Source organism: Chiloscyllium plagiosum, chromosome 3 (genome assembly GCF_004010195.1).
Source record: "Chiloscyllium plagiosum isolate BGI_BamShark_2017 chromosome 3, ASM401019v2, whole genome shotgun sequence".
NCBI classification, from domain to species: Eukaryota; Metazoa; Chordata; class Chondrichthyes; order Orectolobiformes; family Hemiscylliidae; genus Chiloscyllium; species Chiloscyllium plagiosum.
The window spans coordinates 36,359,237-36,382,306 of NC_057712.1; the positions used below are offsets into that span (position 1 = coordinate 36,359,237).

A 23,070-nucleotide genomic window follows, 5' to 3' on the forward strand; every position below is an offset into this window, starting at 1 on the left:
AGTCTGAGAATTAGGGCTAGACCATTCAGGAGAGACATTAGGAAGCACTTCTACACACACACGGCAGCAAGTTCACAAAGACTCTTACCAATTTTTATAGATGCACCATAGAAAGTATTCTACCGGATGCATCACAGCCTGTTCTGCCCAGGGCCCATAAGAAATTACAGAGAGTTGAGAATACAGCCCAGTGCATCACAGAATCCAACCTTCCATGCACTGATTCCATCTATACTTCTTTCTACCTTGGGTAGACAGCCAACATATCAAAGACCCCTCCCATTCCAGTTATAATCCCTTCCAACTTCTTCCGTCAAACAGAAAATATAAAAGCTGAAACACAGGTAGCAACAGATTCAAGAACAGATTCTTCCCCCTGTGATTAGACTTCTGAATGGACCTCTTAAATTTTCAATTTAATGTTAATCTCTCTCTGTGCACCTTCTCTGCAGCTGTAACATTGTATTCCTCTCTCTGTTCTATTACCCCAATGCACTTTGTATGGTATGATCTGCCTGTACTGCAAGCAAAACAAAACTTTTCATTGCACCTAGGTACATGTGACAATAATAAATCAAATCAAAGATGTTTAGGACTATCTTCCACAAATGGCGGTGGATACTGGACCAGTTGTTAACTTTAAATTTGAGATCGATATTTTTTGTGAAGCAAAGGTCTTAAGGGATATGGGCCAAAGGCAGATGTATGGAGTTTGGCCAAAGATCAGATGTAATCTCACTGAACCGCAGAAAAGGCTGAGGGGTTGAATGTTCCCATTTTCCTGTCCTCTCTGAAATTTAGAACTTTAAAGGATTATTTAATCAGTTTTCAAATATTAAGGGGAATTAATTAGATAAATGGACAGAGACTGTTTCTGCTGGCTGGGATATTGAGGACAAGGGACATCGTCTACAAGTTGGAGCCAGACCTTTCAGAAGTGAAATTAAGAAAATGTCTGCACACAAAGCATTGTAAATGTTAGGAGTTCCCTTCCATAAAACAATTGATGGCAGCTCAGTTAATTTTAAATCTCAAATTGAACATCTTGTTTCCAAATGTATTAAAGGAAAACGGATGAACGCAGTTGGGTCACAATTTAGCTTGATCTCTGCGAATGGTGGAATAGGCCTGAGGGACTAATTGGACTATAATTTCCATGTTCCACTTTGGATAATTCTTTCAAAGAGCTACCACAGGTTTTAATGATGGAATGATATTGTTCAGATGATTCTTTGAGCCTAAGGGAAGTTGCAGAAGTTAGGAGAGAGGATAATGTGTGCAGAAACCTGCCAATTCTATCAGATTTAGCTCAGCACAGTCATATATTGTGGGGATAATCTGATATATCTCTTTTCAATTTCTGTTCAGATTTGGACGAGCCGTTAGAGATTGAAATATCTCAAACATGACACAGAGTGACAGTGTGCCTTGTGATGCTGTGGGCAGAAGAATCATTTATCGGGACGAATACGGAACTGTGCGCTTTGTAGGAACGGTCCCATCAGCACCTGGTATAGTTAAATAACAATCTTTCTGATTCTATTCATGCTTGTTAAGGTAATTCTCACATTGAAGAAAAGTTCTCTTTGTATTATTCAATCACTGGAAGGAGGAGTTCCTGGACTTGACCCCAAAAAGTTTGAGAATTGGTGAAGGTTTCTTTCTTCTTTGGTAGGGTATAGGTGTCATTGGCACGGCCATGTCTGTTGCTCATCCCTATTTACCCCAAGATGGTGGTGGTAAGCCTCCTTCTGAAATTGCAGCAGTCTGTATGGTGAGAATACTCCCAATGTAATTTCCATTTGATATTAGATTGGTGTGCAGTTGGTACTTTATCTCTGTCACCTGTAGCTCAGGGGGATAACACTCTCCCATTTTGAAGACTCAAGATTGTGAGTTCAAGTTCAACTTTAGAGGCGTGAGTAAGAGATCCATTCTGACACGCACAGCGCAGTAGTAAGCTACATTGTCAAAAGTGCTATATTCAGTGGAGATTTCATCTACCTTAGAAGTTTAAAAACTTTGAAGAAGAGTATAAGAGTTTTCCATCATGTACTGTGCAATATTTATCCTTCAACCACCCAATTTAAACAGACTGGTTGCTCGTTATCACAATGTTGTGTACAAATTGGCCCCTATGTCTTCTACATTACAACAGTGACCTTGCTACAAAAGATAATTCACTGACTCTAAAGCACCTTGGAATACCTGTAGAGATACATGTGCTTTCTTTTTATACTTTGGACCAATGTAAGTTAATATTATTTCAATTTTCCATCATTGACTGGGTAAAGAAAAACTGTACCGTAGACTCTACAAATTGATCTAATGTGCACAGCTGTTTTGATTTGAATCTTCATTCTCCTGTAGAGAACAATGGTGGCAATATTTTTCATAAATGTTTTCGATACATTGTTGTTTATTTAAACGTGTGCACGTGCACGTGCACACACACCAGGAGATGGAGTTTACATAGACTGTATGTCTTGTTGTTATCTATTTATTAGTCAAGGAGAGATAGTGTTCACCGGGCCGTGTTAGATGGTCACTTCAGTTGTAGGACCTTGGATGTTGGACTCAGGAAGGAATGAGCAGCTGCTGAGATTTGGGATCAAAGAGGATTGAATTAGAAAGCAAGAGAGTGTGAACTGATAGGAGGTATTGAGAGCCAAGAAGCCTCAAGGATAATTGCGTTCCATGGAATGGGACAATGTAGAGAAACAGTGCCTGAAAGAGGGAATCCAACAAACTATTGGAAAAGAAGATGAAAAGTCAGAGGAGAATTCAGTATGTTTAAAAAAACATTTTATGAAGCAGAGATATATTTTTGGAAATTAAAACTGGAGGAGGAGGGGGCTATGATATATAAAAACATAAGGAATCTGAGGTTGCGTGAATATTGAAAGTTGAGGTCAAATTTAAAACATTCAGTCCGAGTAGCTTACCATTTCAGCTCATCCAGCCAGCATCCTAATGCAGTTGACACCAACACAATGCCTGTGATAGACCATTTGGACATAAAAAGGTCACTGAGGTAGTATTTCAATCTTGCTAAAAGCCGAGGAAACCTTGAGGGTCATGCTCAATTTCACTAGAATTCTGGGAGACCAGAAAGGAAAAGTTAAAATGGGGTCAAGAGAGAAGGAATTCACTGTCTCTGGAAAAGGTCAGTGAAGAAAAGGGGGAAACAGCGGGAAAGTGGGCCCATTTTTTCCTTTAGACACCTATCATTTTACACCTATTTTGCATTCCTATTTCTCCTTTACCATCATTACCACCTCTGTCTTTTGCTCTGGACACCCTCAGCATCTGTTCTGTTAGCGACTCCCCCATCAATAGAATAGAAAGCACAATTTCCAGCCTCGTTCAGTTCTGAAGAAGAGTCATACTGATTGTAGGAGAAAGTGAGGACTGCAGATGCTGGAGATCAGAGCTTAAAAATGTGTTGCTGGAAAAGCGCAGCAGGTCAGGCAGCATCCAAGGAGCAGGAGAATCGACGTTTCGGGCATAAGCCCTTCTTCTGGAATGAGGAGGGTGTGCCAAGCAGGCTACGATAAAAGGTAGGGAGGAGGAACTTGGGGGAGGGGCATTGGGAATGTGATAGGTGGAAGGAGGTTAAGGTGAGGGTGATAGGCCGGAGAGGGCAGAGAGGTCGGGAAGAAGATTGCAGGTCAAGAAGGCGGTGCTGAGTCTGAGGGTTCAGACTGAGAAAAGGTGGGGGGAGGGGAAATGAAGCTGGAGAAATCCGCATTCATCCCCTGTGGCTGGAGGGTTCCTAGGCGGAAGATGAGTCGCTCTTCCTCCAGGCGTCGTGTTATCCCTTGTGGTTGGAGGGTTCCGAGGCGGAAGATGAGGCGCTGTTCCTCCAGGAGTCATGTTGCCATGGTCTGGCGATGGAGGAGGCCAAGGACCTGCATGTCCTTGGAGCTGATAGGGGTGGGGAGGGAAATATATCCTTGGTGCTGGGGTCTGTTTGGAGGTGGCGGAAGTGACGGCGGATGATGCGCTGTACATGGAGATTGGTGGGGTGGTAGGTGAGGACCAGTGGGGTTCTGTCCTGGTGGCGGTTGGAGGGGCGGGGCTCAAGGGCGGAGGAGCGGGAAGTGGAGGAGATGCGGTGGAGGGCACCGTCGACCACGTCGGGGGGGAAATTGCGGTCCTTGAAGAAGGAGGCCATCTGTGTTGTACGTATTTTGAACTGGTCCTCCTGGGAGCAGATGCGGCGGAGACGAAGGAATTGGGTGAATGGGATGGCGTTTTTACAGGGGGCAGGATGGGAGGAGGTGTAGTCCAGGTAGCTGTGGGAGTCGGTAGGTTTGTAGTAGATGTCCGTGTTGATTCGGTCGCCTGAGATAGAAACAGAAAGGTCTAGGAAGGGGGGGGAGGAGTCCGAGACTGTCCAGGTGGATTTGAGGTCGGGGTGGAAGGTGTTAGTGTAGTGGATGAACTGTTCAACCTCCTCGTGGGAGCACGAGGTAGCGCCGATACAGTCATCAATGTAGCGGAGGAAAAGATGGGGGGTGGGGCCAGTGTAGTTGCGGAAGATGGATTGTTCCACATACCCTACGAAGAGGCAGGCATAGCTGGGGTCCATGCGGGTGCCCATGGCTACTCCTTTTGTTTGGAGAAAGTGGGAGGATTGGAAAGATAAGTTGTTCAGGGTGAGGACCAGTTCGGTCAGTCGAAGGAGGGTGTCGGTGGAAGGGTACTGGGTGGTACGGCGGGAAAGGAAGAAGCGGGGTGCTTTGAGTCCTTCGTGATGGGGGATGGAGGTGTACAGGGACTGGATGTCCATGGTGAAGATGAGGGGTTGGGGACCGGGGAAGCGGAAATCCTGGAGTAGGTGGAGGGCGTGGGTGGTGTCACGGACGTAGGTGGGGAGTTCTTGGACTAAGGGTGTCAGGACCGTGTCGAGGTATGCCGAGATGAGTTCGGTTGGGCAGGAGCAGGCTGAGACGATGGGTCGTCCGGGGCAGTCAGGTTTGTGGATTTTGGGCAGGAGGTAGAAACGGGCGGTGCCGGGTTGTGGGACTATGAGGTTGGAGGCGGTGGATGGGAGTTCCCCTGAGGTGATGAGGTTATGGATGGTCTGGGAGATGATGGTTTGGGGTGGGAGGTGGGGTCATGGTCAAGGGGGCAGTAGGAGGAGGTGTCCGCGAGCTGGCTTTAACCTCAGCAATATAGAGATCCTATCATACTGATTGTGCTTGCTGAGATTACTGAAGTAATTCTGGGACAGGTGACAGTTTTAGATGACATGACAAGTAACCATTAGAATATGTGTTACAAGATTTGACAGGCAGATGAAATATAAAGTTCAAATGATAGAGGTGCATTGTTTGTTTTCAAGGAATCTGGCTTGGAGTAGAATGGGACAATCCTGAACGAGGAAAACACAATGGGACACATGAAGGAGTGCAGTATTTTCAGTGCAGGTACTTGAATTTCTTCTCTCTGCTCAACTTCTTCCACAATTATGTGAGCTGCATCTATTTTCAATCTCTATCTCATGTTCCAACACCTAGAGAATGGAAAGGTTACTTGAAATCTGACCACTGCCAAACCTGTTCCTCTGATTCATACTGGGGTATAAATCTATACATTTCAGCATTTTCTACGGCACCTAAGCACTGGCTTACATATGAACATTAGATCCAGTCCCCCTTAATGCTCAGAGGTGATGGGATACAGACCTACGGTTTTACCCCTACCCTTCAGTGCCCAAAGGTACTGATCTTACTAGGATCGACCCACAGGAGCCACTTCCAGTCATAAGATATTAATTTGCACTGTGATATAAACAATCAGGTTCCAACCCTCTCTGGTAATAATAATAGTTGATAAATTAACTTCACAAATATTATGTGTATGTGTTTTTTCTCAGTTGAAGTCACAATCCATATCCAGCCTGTTCGTGGATTGCATTCTAACAGGGCATATGTCACACTGCCACTCATTGCATTCTGGATAGTTGGAGACTGGGATTGTCTGGTGAGAAAGATTTTCAGAGGATGTGTGAGCTCAGTCTGCTACACTTATCAGCAAGTAGCATTGGCATTCACCTCAAAACAAGCCAATTCTATTTTCTCATCTGTATCAGTTAAGTCCTGCAAGGGGGATTGGGGGGAGGGGGAAGTGAATAATGAATTGGAGTCAGATATAGGTCCAGACGTGTATCCCACCTAACGGGACATTGATGAACCTGTTGAGCTTTATGAAAATTCAGCATCTTCACACCTCTTAGTGAGACCACATTTTTATTTCCAATTCTTAAACTGAAGTCAATTTTACATACTGCCCATGGTGGGGTTTGAACTTCTGTTTTCTTGATTACTATTAACATAATGATGTTATCATTCCTCAACAGACTACTTATAACAACCTTTTCCTTTAGTAATCACGTAAAAACAAAGAACCTCTCTTCTTTCCTTCTCCTCTGTGTAATCTTGTTGTTTTCCACCCTTCAGTGCTGTCATCTCCTGACCTGCTACAGGCCAAAAGCTGTAGGCCCTGACTGCTTTCCCTTTTTTTTGAGGGGAAAGGAAGGGAGGGAGGGAAGATGGGGAATTGCTCAGAATCAGAGTGAGCCCTGGATCCTGATTTGGAAGGAATGGAATGGCTAAAAGTACATATTTTTGTCCCAGTCATCCCACAGGTGGCTCGTTCATTCGCCCTCAAAAAGCAAACTTTGGAGTCGATTTTCTCACGGCAGTGAGGGACCGCTATGGCCAAGAGGGCAATCAAGGAATACAGGACTGTCGAGGCAATCCGCTTCTCTGGGGCAAGAAACCTATCGAATTCTTGGGAAGCCAAGATGTGAAACAAAGGTAATTGCAGAATGGCACAGAGCAGGAGGAGGCCCTGTGGTTTATCATGGCTCTTTGAAAGACTCACCATTCTTCAAAATAAATGATGTACCATTCACACAAGAAGGAAAAACATTCACAAATATATATGATGAAATTTGCTTTCACTAATGTCTTGTCATTGCCTTTCCTGTCATGTCAATTCATATTCTTTACTTCCTTTTTATTTTATCCAGACATGAATTTAGCTTGTTTTGTTTCATCATCTTTGCAGACTAGGATTGCCAACTTTGATTAAAAATGGCCAGAGTTCTACAACAAGACCTCCTGGTATCAAATCATGTCCTCTCTCCCTTACCAGCAAAATGGCTTTTATTTTAATCTGGGTTTGTTCTCCTTTGGAGCAAAGGAGATTTGATGCAGGTGTACAAGATTATGATGAGCTTAGACAAGACAGAGAAAGAAGAGCCGTTCTAATTAGCTGATTAGTAAGGACAAAGAGTTTCAAATGTAAGGTCTTGAACAAGAGAATATGAGGAGCATTTGTTTTAATGCAGCAACTGGGAGGAACCTGCTACTTCATAGGAGGTGGTGGAAGTAAAAACAATGATTTCAAAAGGAAATTAGATGTGCACTTGAAGGCTATAAAGCCTCTGGGCTATGGGGATCGAGCAGAAGGATGGGACTGACTGGTCAGCCAGCATGGACTTGATGAACTAAATGGTGCCATCCTCGTGTTACAAGTAACTTTATATTGAATATTTTTAGAATTAATAAGCTCAACACAAATCCTGCCTTCAAAGATGCCTGTTAAATTTCTGTCCATGACTCTGCAAATTTCTCCCTTACCTCTCAGCATTCCAGGATACATCCTATCCAGACCTGGTGACTTCTCTACATCAATTGCTGCCAGCTTTTTTAGCACCTCTACTTTTTCTGTCACTATACTGCTCAGTTGCTCAACACCCACATTTTCAATTCGGCCATTGTCATTATTTTCTAATTTGTTAAGGTAGAAGTGAAGTAATCATTTAATACCTCTGCCATATCCTTTGCTTGAGTGAGCAGCTTATCCTTGCATGTTCCTTATAGGCCATCGCTCTATCCTTAACTAATCTTTTATCATTAATATGTCTGAGGAGAAAGTGAGGACTGCAGATGATGGAGATCAGAGCTGAAAATGTGTTGCTGGAAAAGCGCAGCAGGTCCGGCAGCATCCAAGAAACAGGAGAATCGACGTTTCGGGACGTTTCCTGAAGAAGGGCTTATGCCCGAAACGTCGATTCTCCTGGTCATTAATATGTCTGAAGAACATTTTACGGTTTGCTTTAGTTGCTTTGGGTGGCGAACATTTTACGGTTTGCTTTAGTTGCTTTGGGTGGCATGGTGGCACAGTGGTTAGCACTGCTGCCTCACAGCGCCAGAGACCCGGGTTCAATTCCCGACTCAGGCGACTGACTGTGTGGAGTTTGCACATTCTCCCCGTGTCTGCGTGGGTTTCCTCCGGGTGCTCCGGGGACTTGTTGGGCCGAAGGGCCTGTTTCCACACTGTAAGTAATCTAATCTAATCTAATCTAATCTAATCTAATCAATCTACCATCCTTTCATTATGCTTCCTCTTAGCCTTCCTTTTTCCAGCCTTTGCCTGTGTCCTGCATTTGACATACTTGTCCTGATTTCTATTGTTAATATTATTCCAGTACTCATCATGTGCCTCCTTTTTCTTCCTTATTTTCTCATCAATATCCTTAGGCATCCAGGTACTCCAGCTTTGGGTACCACATATTTATTTCTCATAGGTATGTACTTAGTTTGAGACCTAGTCATCCCTCTTTTGAAAGTCTCCCATTTTTCATCCACTATTTAAATGGATTTCCAATTAACCAGCTCCAGTTCAAATCTATGACCTCTAAAATATGCCCTTTTTCAGTTTGGGATTTTTAATCCTTCACTGATTTTTATCATTTTCCAACTTAACATTGAACTTTATTATGTTATGATCTCTATTTCCTAAATGCTCCTCATTGTGACATTCTCCAATTGGCCTACCTGATTTCCAAGGACCAGAATCAGCACAGCTTTCTCCCTCGTAAGACTTGCAGGAATTTCTCCTACTCTGTGCAGCACACACTACCTTTTACCTAGTCTACCCTAGGATAATTGGAATCATCAACTATCAGAACCCTATTGGACCTCAGATTTCCAAAATTGACTGCAAATGCTCTCTTCTACTCCCTCTATAAATTGGGGGTCTATAATAAATGCCCAACAAGGCCACTACTCCCTTCTTGTTTCTCACATCCAGTCATACATTTTAAATCAGAAATTGCTTCTCATTCAAGGGCTATGATACTACCTTTGACTAAAATTACTACACCTCTTTTTTTTTAACTCTTCCTGTTTCTGCCCAAAACTCCAGATGTTAAGTATTCAGTTCAGCTCTGGCTTAAGCCATGTTTCTGTCACTACTACTAGGTTATATCTCCCTCGAGCAATTTCTGCTTCCAGTTCACCAACTTAATTAATGATATTCCATGCATTTCACCCTGCCCTTATCTCTTTCTCGCTCATCATTTCATTGTTCATTTTCAACACACAAGCCTTCCTTCATTTCCTTTTCCCCGTTCTCTATCTTCTCTCTTTTGCCCTCACTAGTATTTCCAAAACTAGGCTCATTAGTCAACCCACTCCCCTGCTTTACAAGTTTAAATGTACCATAACTACACCATTTACTCTCTCAGCTGTTCTTTGACACAGTGTCCTCTGCGATCCCCTTCTCAGTTGTAGTGAGCAGGTAGATTTCTCACAGAATCCTCCTCAGACACTTCTCACTCCTGCCCCCTGTACAGATGATTGTGTTATTTAGATATAATTATAAATATAATCATCTACAGAACTCTAATATTCTACAAACACTTTAGCAGAATAAACAAACCGTCTTAATTATGGCTACAAATAAATTCATAATATATTTAAGATACTGATTAAAATTTTGGAGCAAAATAGTAATAACACAATAAGACAGTAAAATGTAAGGGGGGGGGGAACAGCTGAACTCAAGGTAATAAACCATTCTCTCTGTTTGATATATTTTTAAAAGCAAGCATTGCTCTGAAATTGGTTATTCACTATAAAATGAGTTGCAATTTGTGGAATTGTTTTCAAATGGGATTAATACATTAGAATGTCACTGTAGCTACTGTTGCATTGAATCTGGAAACCAAGATCAAATGAACCAAACGTAATAACAGACCATTTCAGCTTGTGCTGTGGCAGAATGGAACAGCTTAAGGCCTTGAATTGTTGAAGCAGATGAGGGATGGTAACTCAGTGTATTCTGAGGTGCACAGTCATGTTGGAAATGCACCTTCCATAAGTATTACAAATAATACTTCCACAGGGATCAGTGCTGGGACCAAAACTATTTGTCATATATATTAAAGACTAGAGGAAGGAATGGAATGTACGAGAGACAAAATTGCAGGTGAAACAAAAATAGGTGGAAAGGCAGGTTGCAAAATGGATACAAAGTTTGCAGAAAGAGATTTTGACAGTAGAGGCCTGGCATTCTAACCAGAATTCCATCAATAAACTCAAAGGATCTAAATCGATCTACCTTTCCTTGGGTAAAAAGAACCAGAAATGACATCACCCACCTTAAGAAACCAAGACCTATAAATAGAGAGGCGGGACATACCAGCAGTACTTCACGAGAGACTCTCACTGATGATGTTACCTAGTCATGGTGACGAAACTTCTGAAAATAAACCTTCCAGCTCAGCGAGCTAACTTAACATCCAGATTTTGATATGTTCGTAAATGGGCAAACAGTTGGCAAATGGAATGTAATGTGGGAAAATGTGAAGTTGTTCATTTTGGAAGAGAATACAAGAATTGTAAATCAAGAAAAATTGCAGAAAGCCACAACACAGTGGAACTTGTGGGTACTTGTACATGAGACATTGAAAGCTAGCACGCAGGTGCGGTGGGTAATCAGGAAAGTTACTGGAACGTTGGCCCTTATTCAAGGGAGTTGAAGTATAAGAGTCTTGCTGTAACTATACAAGGTGTTAGTGAGACCACATCTGGATTTTTGAGAGCAGTTTTGAGCCCCTTAATTAAGATATCATTCCATTGGAGGACATTCAGAGAAAGTTCACTGGGATGCTCCCTGGGATAGAGGGTTTGACTTACAGGCAAAGGCTGAACAGGTTGAGACTCTACTCACTGGAGTTTAGAAGAATGAGAGGTGATCTCACTGAAAAATAGGATTCTTAAGAGGCATTAAGAATCAGGGTAAATACTGAGAGGATGCTTCCCTTCATGGGAGAGCCTAGGAAATGGAAGATTCTAGAAATATTTAGTTTAGAAATTTAACCATGCAGTGCCCATATTTCACAACTATACAGGGCACAGGCTCAGAATAAAGAGATGCCAATTAAAGACCAAGATGAGGAGAATTCTCTCAAAAGGTTGCGAGTCTTTAAGACTCCTTGCCACAGAGAGCTGTGGGGTTAGAGTCCTTGTTTATAATTAAGGCTGAGGTAGATAGATTTTTGATTGCTACGGCATGGATTTTTGAATGGGTGGCAGGGTGGCTCAGCACCGCTGCCTCACAGCGCCAGGGACCCAGATTAGATTCCAGTCTCGGGCGACTGCCTTTGTGGAGTTTGCACATTCTCCCAGTGTCTGCGCGGGTTTCCTCCCACAATCCAAAGATGTGCAGGTTAGGTGAATTGGCCGTGTTAGATTGCCCATGGTGTTCGGGGTGTGTAGGTTGGGTGCACTAGTCAGGGATAAATATAGGGTAATGGGGAATGATTGGGTGGGATAATCTTCGGAAGGTCAATGTGGACTTGTTGGGCCAAAGAGCCTGTTTCCACACTGTGGGGATTCTATAAGATTTGGTTGGGGAAATCAAGGGTTAGAGGTAAAGGCAGGAAAGTAGGGATAAGAAATGTTGGATCAGCCATGGTAGAGCAGACTCAAGAGGCCAAATGGCCTACTCCTGTTCCTATTTCTGATGGTCTTCTCACCCCTACCAGGTTATCTGAGCTGGACACCCACCCTCCTTTGCCATGAGGATGGCCAAAAGTTGGCCGTCTGTTCCACTCTGTTAAGGATTACCTGAGACCTGTACTTATCCCATACTGAGTTACCAGGTGGGCACCAGATGGAGTTGGTTCCTCCTACATTAAACCATAAGGGCTCAAAGGTATTGCTTTATTCTCCCTTCTGTTCTAAATAGGCATAGATCATAGGTCCATCCATATGGAATAGGCTGTTGAATCTGTTGGTGTCAAAGAATCTGTTGCCCAGCATCTAACTGGGATTGAAGCGCTGCAGATTTTGGAAAGGATGCTAAATGCACAATTAGATTTTCTTTTTCATTAAGTGGCCTGGATTTTTAATCTGCATTTTTCACCCTTTCTGACAGTCAATTGTATTGTTATGCAGATGTGTTGGTCAGGCTGGATTTCCTATCCATTATTGACTGTATATCTATGGTTTTCACTGCACTATATTCTGAGTGAGAGAATGAATGAGGATAGCTGTATTTTAAACCACAGAGCTGCAGTCATGTTGTCTGTTTAGATCCATCCCAGTAGCTGTCATATTAAGAATAATCTGTCACTGGGAATACCCAATTGCTCCAAAAGCAGACCAGTCTGGTTATAGGAAGTAACCATTAAATAAATGTGCATAGGTAAAAGTTAAATTTTATAATTGCACCATGTATACTCTTAATATGAATCATCTGTGTCCACACCAGAAGACCAAAATGACAAGAAATATGGGATATGGTTATTCATCTTTTAAGCTGTTTTTCACACAGTAAAATGTCATTGAATTGAAATTGAGTATTTTTCACAGGAGCTCCCTATTGTAGGTCAGTGGCAGCTCTAACAATATCCAATTTTCTGTCTGCATACAGGTGGTTTGATGCATTGTTGGTTGTTTCAGTCAGTGGGTGTCAAGTCAGCCACGTCAAAGAAGAGGAGGAGATCTCAGAAGTCTGCCCAAGTATCCTTACAATATTCATTTAGCACTGCTGATTTAAAGGAACATTATGTATTGTCTGTTAGAAAAGGAAGTGTGCAAAAATAATATTTCTGAGCTACTTATGGGGTCTTCAGCTTGTATCATGATGGCTGGAGTTTCATGACTGGATGCATGTGGCTTTTCTTCGGTTTTGATTTTGGTTTGGATTTGATAGAGGTCTTTATAGAAGGGTTTACTGGGATAGATGAAGAAAAGATGATTTTTGCTTGGATAGGACTCCAAACTCATGGGCAATAAGTATAACAGTCATCGGAAATCCAATTAATTAAGAATTCAGGAGAAACTTCTTTCCCTAGAGAGTGATTGAAATGTAGAGTTCACACAGAGTGAATAGCATAGATGTATTTATGGGGAAGCTGAATAAACTCATGAATAGTAACGACACAGAATATTGTGTTGATGGTGTTAGATGCAGTAGTTGGGGAAAGGCTAGGTATGTAACTCGGACCCATTCAACCAAATGGCTATTTTTGCACTGTACACTCTATGCAGCAACTTTTCAAACAAAAAAAATTTTAATTATTGCAAGCCCTTGTAAATTAGCACCTTGATATACAGCATACATGATGCAGGTATATGAAGCCTTAAAATAGACTGGAATACCTCTTGCCGATAATTGAGGTGAAGGCTTGGATCAGCTTATTGTGTGCCTGAGTTATAGAGTCATAGTGAAATACAGCACAGAAACAGACTCTTCGGTCCAACTGAATAAATCTAGTCCCATTTGCCAGCATTTGGGTCATATCCCTCGAAACCCTTCCTATTCATATACCCATCCAGATGTCTTGTAAGTGTAGTAATTGTATCAGCCTCCAGCACGTCCTTTGGTAGCTCATTTCATACATGCACCACCTTCTGTATGATAAAGTTCCCTTTTAGGCCCTTTAATATCTTTCTACCTGCACCTTAACCTATGCCCTCTAGTTTTCAACTTCCCCACTCTGGAGAAAAGACATTTTTACCCCAACCATGTTTACCCAATCCATGCCCTTCAAGATTTTATAAACCTTTATAAGGTCACGCCTCAGTTTCTGTTGCTCCAGAGAAAATATTCCTAGTCTATTCCGCCTCTTGCTGTAGATCAAGCCTTCTGACCCTGGCAACATCCTTGTAAAGATTTCTGAACCCTTTCAAGTTTCACAACATCCTTCCTCTAGTAGGGAGACCAGAATTGCATGCAATGTTCCAATAGTAGCCTAAACAATGTCCTGTACAGCCACAACATGATCTCTCTGCTTCTGTACTCAATACTCTGACCAATACAGGCAGGCATATCAACTGCCTTCTTCACTATCCTATCTATCTGTGACTCCACTCTCAAAGAACTGTGAACCTGCACTCCAAGGTCTCTTTGTTCAGCAACAGTCCCCAGGACGTTACCATTAAGAGTATAAGTCCTGCTCTGATTTGCCTATCCAAAATGCAGCACCTCACATTTATTTAAATTAAACTCAGTCTGCCATTCCTTGGCCCATCTTGATCAAGATCCTATTGTATTCTGAGGTAACCTTTGCTGTTCACTACTCTTCCAATTTTAGTATCACCTGCAAACATGCTAACCATACCTCCTATGTTCACATCCAAATCATTTATATAAATTATGAAAACAGGCCTCCAGTCTAAAAAGCAATCCTCCACCAACACCACACTCTGACTTCTACCTTCGAGCCAATTCTGTATCTAAGTAGCTAGTTCTTCCTGTATTCCGTGTGGTCTAACCTTGCTAACCAGTCTACCATGAGGAATCTTGTTAAACACCTTACTGAAGTCCATATGGATCACATCCACTGCTCTGCCTTCAATCTTCTTCAAAATACCTCTTCAAAAAATTTAGTCAAGTTCATGAACCATGATTTCCTACACATAAAGCCACATTGACGATCCTAATTAGTCCTTGCCTTTCCAAATACATGCAAATCCTGTCCCTCAGGATTCCCTCCAACAATTTTCCCACCACCGATGTAAGGCTCACCGGTCTACAGTTCTGTTTTTTTTCCTTACCACCTTTCCTTTATATGGTGAAGTGTTGCTGGCATTAGAGCATAAATGGGGATCAAAGTTTTGTGAATTTCTCTTCATTAAGACTCTGTACATACATGCTTGTGGGCTATTATCAATAATGTCTCAAATTAACCATTGAACTAAGAATGGGACGAGAGAGAGAGAGAGCTGCATCCGTCCATTTGAATGGGATGTGTACCCAATTGAGAGGAGAGCTAGAGCTTCATTGACACCAAAGGCACTAAAATTGCTGTGAAAAAGTTTGTAAACTTTATTATACCTTGACTTAGCCAATTTTATCATTAAACAGTTACAGCTTACATTTATTTGGACCTTAATATAATAAAATGCGCCCAAGTATTTTACAGGAGTATTCTCGGACAAAATGTGCCATTGAGACGCCTATCAAAATATTTGGATAACTGATTAAAAGATTGGTCTAAGATCTTTAGATTTATGGAATACCTGCAAGGAGAAGTGGAAGATAGAGAGGCTTAGGGAGGGAATTCCAGAGTTTCAGACTTAGGAAGTTGAAGGTGTGGCCATAGTTTGTTCAGATTAAGGTTTCTTTGCCTCTAATTAAACCTTCACAGGTTTTTAAAGATATTGGAAAGTCTTCACTCAGCCAAGTTGAGACTACTTGACATTTCGTTCCCTTTGGTAACATACAAACTCTGGTTAGAGCTCCATCTCAGGCAATTCTCAGGAATTGCACCTAACCTCCAAGCTGCATCAGGTTTCTGGGAACTGATCCAAATGGTTCACTGTCAAGCTTCAGTGGAATCAGCAGTTGCTTAGTGAGGCTCTGTGTGGCACAGTGCTCACAGAAAGACAATGAAAGGTAGGCAGAGAGAAGGGTAAAAACAATGACTGCAGATGCTGGAAACCAGATTCTAGATCAATGGTGCTGGAAGAGCACAGCAATTCAGGCAGCATCGAGGAGCTTCAGCAAAATCGATGTTTCGGGCAATAAAGGCAGAGAGCCTGAAGCATGGAGAGATAAGCTAGGGGAGGGTGGGGGTGGGGGGAGAGTAGCATGGAGTACAATGGGTGAGAGGGGGAGGAGATGAAGGTGATAGGTCAGGGAGGACCTCCATGTCCTCGGCAGAGTGGGAGGGGGAGTTGAAATGTTGGGCCACGGGGCGGTTTGGTTGATTGGTTCGGGTGTCTCGGAGATGTTCCCTAAGGCGCTCTGCTAGGAGGCGCCCAGTCTCCCCAATGTAGAGGAGACCGCATCGGGAGCAACGGATACAATAAATGATTTTAGTGGATGTGCAGGTAAAATTTTGATGGATATGGAAGGCTCCTTTAGGGCCTTGGATAGAGGTGAGGGAAGAGGTGTGGGACACATGTTGACCAGGACTTATTGTTTTAACCAGCAGATGGAGCAATTGGATATGATGTTTGTTTTTGTTCTGCAGTACACAACTGCAGTAATCGAAGAATGTGGTGCTAGAAAAGCATAGCCAGTCAGGCAGCATCCAAGGAGAAGGCGAATCGACGTTTCGGGCCTAAGCCCTTCATCAGGAAAGGCTAATGCCCGAAATGTCGATTCTCCTTCTCCTTGGATTCTGCCTGACCGGCTGTGCTTTTCCAGAACCACACTCTGACTCTGATCCTCAGCATCTGCAGTGTGCACTTTCTCCTACAACTGCAGTAGGCCTGCTGTTACTCTGGGGTCTGGTCTAGTCAGCTAATCACTGTCAAAAGTACAGAAGCTATCTGAGATCTTTGATCTAAGTGCTTTGATAATTTTGTGAAGTTAGATTGCCTTTTCAATTTCGCAATTTGTTGCTGATTGTGGGCTCTTGCCATGTCCAAATTGGATACCTTGTTTCCTTACATTTCAACAGTGACTGCACTTCAAAAAGTAGTTTACTGACTCTGTGATTTGAATACCCTGAGGTTAATTTTCTAAAAGACATTGCAAAAATGTAAGCTCTTTCCTTATTTCTTTATCTTCCCCGGCACACTTCATACCTATCTTAAAGAGGTTGGTTGATCAACTTATTATTGCTTCACAGGTGATGGTTCCAGTATTGCTATTGCAGGATTGGGGAATCATGCCTTGATTGCAGCTAGGGTAGTTTATCAAATCATTTCCTTCACCATATTCTTTCAGATATTATAGAGTTGGATTTGGCCAAAAACCTGCTTGCTTCCTGGGATAAGGTAGCGCAAATTACTCGACAGTTGAGGAAACTTGAACACCTTGATCTCAGGTATGGAATCTACGAAAGCTAATAATTTCAGAAGTCTTATAACATAAAACTGATTTTATTTTGGGTGGGGGGATGGGGAAGAAACAATGTTATCAAAGCAAAGCAATAATAGCAGGAAAATAAAGCATTATTTGATTCCAACTGAAATTTTTCTGATTAAGATGTCATAACTGTCTGCAGCAACAATCCTCTGTTATGGTTCCAGACAGGATATCCCAAATTGTCAGGCTCCCAAGTTTTAATGGATCTTAATTTAAAAATGGATTCCTTCCCTTGTGGATCCCTCCTCCCAGAACCAAATGAACTTAAATTTTTAAAAGGATCCCATTTAACCAGGCTTTCTTGAATGAACAAAAGTGAGTTTTTTAGTTACTAAATATGACAAAGATTAAGAACACCACACACAGGTTAGTAATAAGTAGTGTGTCCAAAAATAAAAGATATATGGACAATTCTGAGTTGTTCGATAAGAGTAGATTGTATAACATTGCCGCATTTACATGGTATGGTACCAGTAGTGTTGACACTGGTGGTTGGGCAGTTAATTTAAGATATGTGGCTTTTCAGGTTGATTGAGGTTCTTTGATCCTGGCCCCTCTCAATGGTAGCTGACTGGCAATACTCAGAGCAAATGAGCTTTTTCCTCTTCACCCACAATGTAGGGGTGTTTGATAGATGTTCTCAAACTGTGACCTTCACGACACACTACCACAACTAATACATCAGGCCACTACACACAGACCAGGGCTTGGAGTCGTTTAACCCCATTTTACTGTATATTCCTGATACTTTGCCAAATAGTCACTGAATTTACATCTTTTGGTTGGAGCAGTTATATTTAAAAAATTACATTTTGGAATTAAAGTTTGCAAATACTTTGGGATTCTGATCTGTCGTCCTCAAAGGTCACTTGTATGATGGATCATGAAAGGATAAATAGCCTTAAAACTAGACCTTGACCATCCAGTAAGGTGTCAAGAAGCATTTCCTCAGACAAAGGATTGTGGAAATCTAATACCCTCTCTCTTCCCCCAAAAGCTGTTGAGAAGTGTAAGATTTTTTTCGTAAGATAAGGTTGTGAAGATTTCTGGAGTCCAGGTGGATTAATGAAATTAAGATATGGATTGGCCATAATCTAATTGAATAGTAGAGCAGGTTTAAGGGCCTGAAAACCCAACTCCTGTTCCGATGTTATTATTAATTGAATGCTGTCCATCCAGTGTTGTCCAAACTTTTGTCCATCATCAGTGTAAGACATCTCAACCTTATTAGGTTGACTAATATGTTCAGTTGTGCTTCTGCCCAGTGGCAATGTAAACATTTTCAATCTTGAACGTAAATGATCAACAACATCTATTTGTTTCCTATGAAGGTACTTTCAAATTTTATGAAGCTAATGTACACGTGTGCATTGAAATCTATTTTATGAAACAATTCTATGGTTATGGGTGTATTCACATCAGCTTTGAGCTATCATTTTAATCTATTTGATAATCACAAAATGGTGAGGTTACATCCTGAGTATATAATCTAGGGGTGACACTCCCCTGTGCAGTACTCCAAAAGGTATTTCTGGTGAGACTTTAAATCGTGGACCTGTCTCTCCTCTCAAGTGGACATTATTACCTTATTAGCTTACAGTTTCACCTTAAATTATCCAGACATACTTAGAACATCATAAATTTATGAATTCTGTGTTTGTGACAGATTATGTAATTGTAGCTCAAAAGATACTCATTCTCAGTTTCAGCACCTGAGGCTCTGCAATGTTACATCAGATGTCTCAATGTATTTTCATAATTTTTTGAAAAGAGCTTGGTTTTATTTCCAGCATTAAGTCAGATTCGCAACCAATTTTGGATTAGATAATGAGTTTCATTTCATGCTTAGAAAGTCTTTCTCCCCACACTATTAACCTAAGAGCCTGCTGGCAAAGGGAAAAATGCCTCTCTTTCTCTGGGTAACATCTGCAGCATCGTAACCTGCAATGGTACATGCTTTTATCGTGACCTGAGTGCTCAGAGTGACAGATGAGTCGGTGCAGCAGTGATCCAAGCTGCCCTGTAACTTTCAAACTCATTTCATACATGTTTGACTTTGCATGCCAGGGTCCTCTGCCATTTGGTCTACCTTTTTTCCCAATTCTTATATATAGAGATTTATTAAATCATGAGGAGCATAGATAAGATGAATAGCAAAGGTCTTTTCCCTAGGATGGGGGATTTCAAGACTCGGGGACATATTTTTAAGGCAAAAGAAGAAAGATTTAAAAAGGACACAAGGGCAATTTTTTTTTTTTACACAGAGTGGGTAGTGCATGGAATGAATTACCAGAGGAGGTGGTGGAATGCACGTACAGTTAGAATGTTTAAAAGACATTTGGATAAGTTCATGATTAGGAAAAGTTTGGAGGGATATGGGCCAAACGCAGGCAGGTAGGACTAGTTCAGTTTGGGAATGTGGTCGGTGTGGACTAGTTTCCATGCTGTACAAAGTGCCAGCACCTCCACATATTTGACTCTAGAACTCCTCTATGCCCACTACCAGCCTATCTCTGTGGCGTAAATGCTTAAAAGGTTATGGTGATGGGATGCGAGGTGGAAAGAGGATTGTGAGGAGGCCAATGTTGACCAGTTGAACTAAATGCCCTATGTCTGTGATTTATATTCTGTGTCAGACATTGTCTGGAACAAGGTTATGAGACAGAATGAGTTTGTGCAGACCCTCACAAGTGTAGTTTTCTTGAGGGACAAAGCTGCAAGTCCGGTCTTCCACTCACACAGGTTTTGACCATTTTCTTACATGGAATTGGACTGCAATCAGAGATCGAGGCAAGGCTTGATGAAATAAGCTTATGGTGTATTCACTGCCATCTCTCCTGATTTGGGTGCAGGTGTGATGATCTCTCAGCGAAGTGATAAGATGATTTGGCTGAAACCGGCATTCTATCAACTAAGTAAATAGGTGCTTGGTTTTATGACTGTTCTTGCCAGCTAAGTGATCCAGTTTTTCTTAAGCTATTAGGATTCCCAAAGGAGCTTCTAATGTGTTTTTCTGCTGCTTTTCATGTAATTTTCTGTCTGTCTTGTTTCACCAGTCAAAACAAATTGGCTATTATTTCCAATCCAGTCTCCCTGTCCGATGCGTTCGCCAACCTGAAGGCATTAGCCATTCAACACAATGGACTGACGTGGGCCCAGGTAACACTGGCATTCTGTTTTCTGTAACAAAATGAGGTGATGTGGCATATATCTGACTCTGTTCTCTTTGCAGGTTCTGGAATGTGCCCCAATGTGGCCTGTGCTTGAAAGGGCCCACTTCGCATCTAATGCTATTTCTGAGTTAGAAAGGTAAAGCTAATTATTAGTCCACTTTCAGCATTAACCAAGATTACACCATGAAATGCCTCACAGTGATAGCTGTGAGCCACGTACAAGCAATCAATTACTCAAAGGTTTTTGGCTTTTTTCCACTTTACCTCCTCCAAGTTGATTGGGTGTCATTAAAAGTACAGGTAATTGGACCAAATAGGAGTATGATACTCTGACCAAACCAATCAGTTTAGACAGGACTTTGAATTATTTTCTTCTTTGTTAACGTTAGATTTTGGTTCATAATTTTCTTTTGAATGTCTATCACCATGTGTCTAAATCTTAATATTTCAACTATTGAATCTAAGAATTGAATGCACACCTGTGTATTGCTGCTAGTTTTATCTGTAACTGATATTTAGATTTTCTTTTTATTGTCTGCATATTTAATCTCTTTCCATACATTTTGCCTTGTTTAGGCCTGTTGGTGTTCTTCAATCCTTGACATTACTCGATCTCAGCTCCAATCCGCTGGCTGATGAGAATCAATTGGTGCACATTGCTTATTTGCCAAGGTTAATTGACATCATTTCTTTGTGTTGAAACTCGCAGTTCAAATAGCAACATATAATCCAACTTCAGTGTTACTTCCATTGAATCTTTTATGTATTGCTAAAGCCAACAATGAATATGAGGTTCTTTTATTTTATAAACTATTTTCATTTGATAATATTAATCCAAAGCATTGTGTATCACTCTAGTGTGTCTCATCTCAAATGTTAAAGTGATATATGTCCATATGCAGAAAAACCTGGAAAAGTGGCAAGTTACATTTGTGGCACACAACTGCCAGGCAATGACCATCTCCTTCAAGTGAAAATCTAACTATTGCCTCTTGACATTTAATGGCATTACCATTGCTGAATCCTTGGACGATACAGAGATTGGTGCAGTTGCAGACAGTGAGGAGGATTGTCAGAGGATACAGCAGGATATAGATTATGTGTAGAAAAATGGCAGATGGAGTTTAATCTGGACAAATGAGGGGGTTATGCAGTTTGGAAGGTCTAAACAGGTGGAAATTATACAGTGAATAGCAGAACCCTTAGGAGTATGTAGAGGGATCTGGGTGTGCAGGTCCACAGATCACTGAAGGTGACAGCACACGTAGATAAGGTAGTCAAAAAAAGGCCCATAGCATGCTTGCCTTCATTGGAAGGGGAATGGACTATAAGGATAAGCAAGTTATGCTGCAGCTTTAAAGAATTTTAGTTAGACCACACTTTGAATATTGCGGACAGTCTGGTCACCACACTACCAGAGGATGTGGATGTTTGAGAGGTTACAGAAAAGCGACCTGATAGAAATTTATAAGATTGTGAATGGCATGGATAGAGTGGAAAGTATGAGGCTTTTTCCAGGGTGGAGGGGTGAATTACCAGGGGCACAGGTTCAAGGTGCAGAGCGGCAGTGGTTTGTGTTTAAAAGAGATGTGCAAGGCAGATTTTTCAGAAAGGACGGTGTGTGCCAGAGGAGGTGGTGAAAGCAGAGATAATAGTAGCATTCAAGAAGCACCTGGATGAATACATGAGTAGGAAGGGAATAAAGGGATATGAATCCTGTAAGTGAAGACAGTTTTAGTATGGAAGGGCAAAATGTGCCCGTGCAGAGTTGGAGAGCCAAAGAGCCTGTTCCTGTGCTGTATTGTTCATTGCTGTCTGTACTTTGTTCCACTACAAACATCTTGGGAGTTACCATCGTCTAGAAACTAAATTGTAGCCTCAAGTCGGTCAAGACCGGCTGTCCAGCCTTTCCTAAAAAGGCGACACAGGCATTAGTGTAGTAACTCTTCTCTGAATTACTTCCAGTGCATTTACAACTTCCTTTAAATAAAGTGACCAATACTATGCACAATACTCCAGATGTGGTCTCACAACTGCCCTGTGTAATTGACACATAAATCCCTCACTTTTGTATTCCATTGCCCTCAAATGAATGATAATTTTCTATTAGCTTTTCTAATTACTTAGAAGTACTACAGTGGTTTAAAAAGTCAACTGACTTTGTGAAAGATGATTATGGATAGCATTAAATGCCAGCCTCATTATTGATGTCCTCATGCCATGAATGAATAGAAACGTTATTTGGATTATATTTCCATGACAATTTTCATTGGCACTTTGAAAGACGTGGATACTGTCTGTGCAAATTGGCTGTTGTATGACTTTTACACTACAGCGCTGACAACAGTTCATTTACAACATGTTATGGTCTAAAGTGGTACTGTAGAAATGTAAATTCTTTTATTTTCTTTTTCCCAGTTCATTACTGCCTTTCCTTCCTTCCATTACCTCAGTAGATCCCCATTCTATATAGACTCCTATGCTTCAGGTTAATATCTAGCTGCATGTGAAAATATTCAAACCTCTTAGAGTTGCTTGGAGTTGTGCACAGTGCTGTTTCCTGCAGACAAAAAGCAAAATGCTCCTGGAAACCTTAGGAAGCTAACCCTGACCAACTGCACCTATCCAGGTGACTGTCCTTCAGGGGTGGGGTCAAAAAGTATGGTGCTGGAAAAGCACAGTCAGTCAGATGAAGAGTTAATGCTTGAAACATCAACTCTCCTACCCTTTGGATGCTGCCTGACCGGCTGTGCTTTTCCAGCAC

At 41.7% G+C, this 23,070-nt stretch overlaps 1 protein-coding gene across 2 annotated transcripts in view; it reads left to right on the forward strand.

Moving 5' to 3' along the window:
• Positions 1-23,070, forward strand: part of tbce (tubulin folding cofactor E) — a 61,580-nt gene that overhangs the window by 11,983 nt on the left and 26,527 nt on the right. For both annotated transcript variants that reach the window (XM_043679874.1, XM_043679864.1), the window contains exons 2-9: positions 1,369-1,511; positions 5,351-5,435; positions 6,645-6,827; positions 12,742-12,830; positions 16,993-17,092; positions 20,190-20,292; positions 20,366-20,442; positions 20,883-20,978. In XM_043679874.1, coding sequence (XP_043535809.1) covers positions 1,406-1,511; positions 5,351-5,435; positions 6,645-6,827; positions 12,742-12,830; positions 16,993-17,092; positions 20,190-20,292; positions 20,366-20,442; positions 20,883-20,978 — 839 coding nt within the window. In that variant the 5' untranslated portion in view covers positions 1,369-1,405. The remainder of the gene's footprint in view (positions 1-1,368; positions 1,512-5,350; positions 5,436-6,644; positions 6,828-12,741; positions 12,831-16,992; positions 17,093-20,189; positions 20,293-20,365; positions 20,443-20,882; positions 20,979-23,070) is intronic.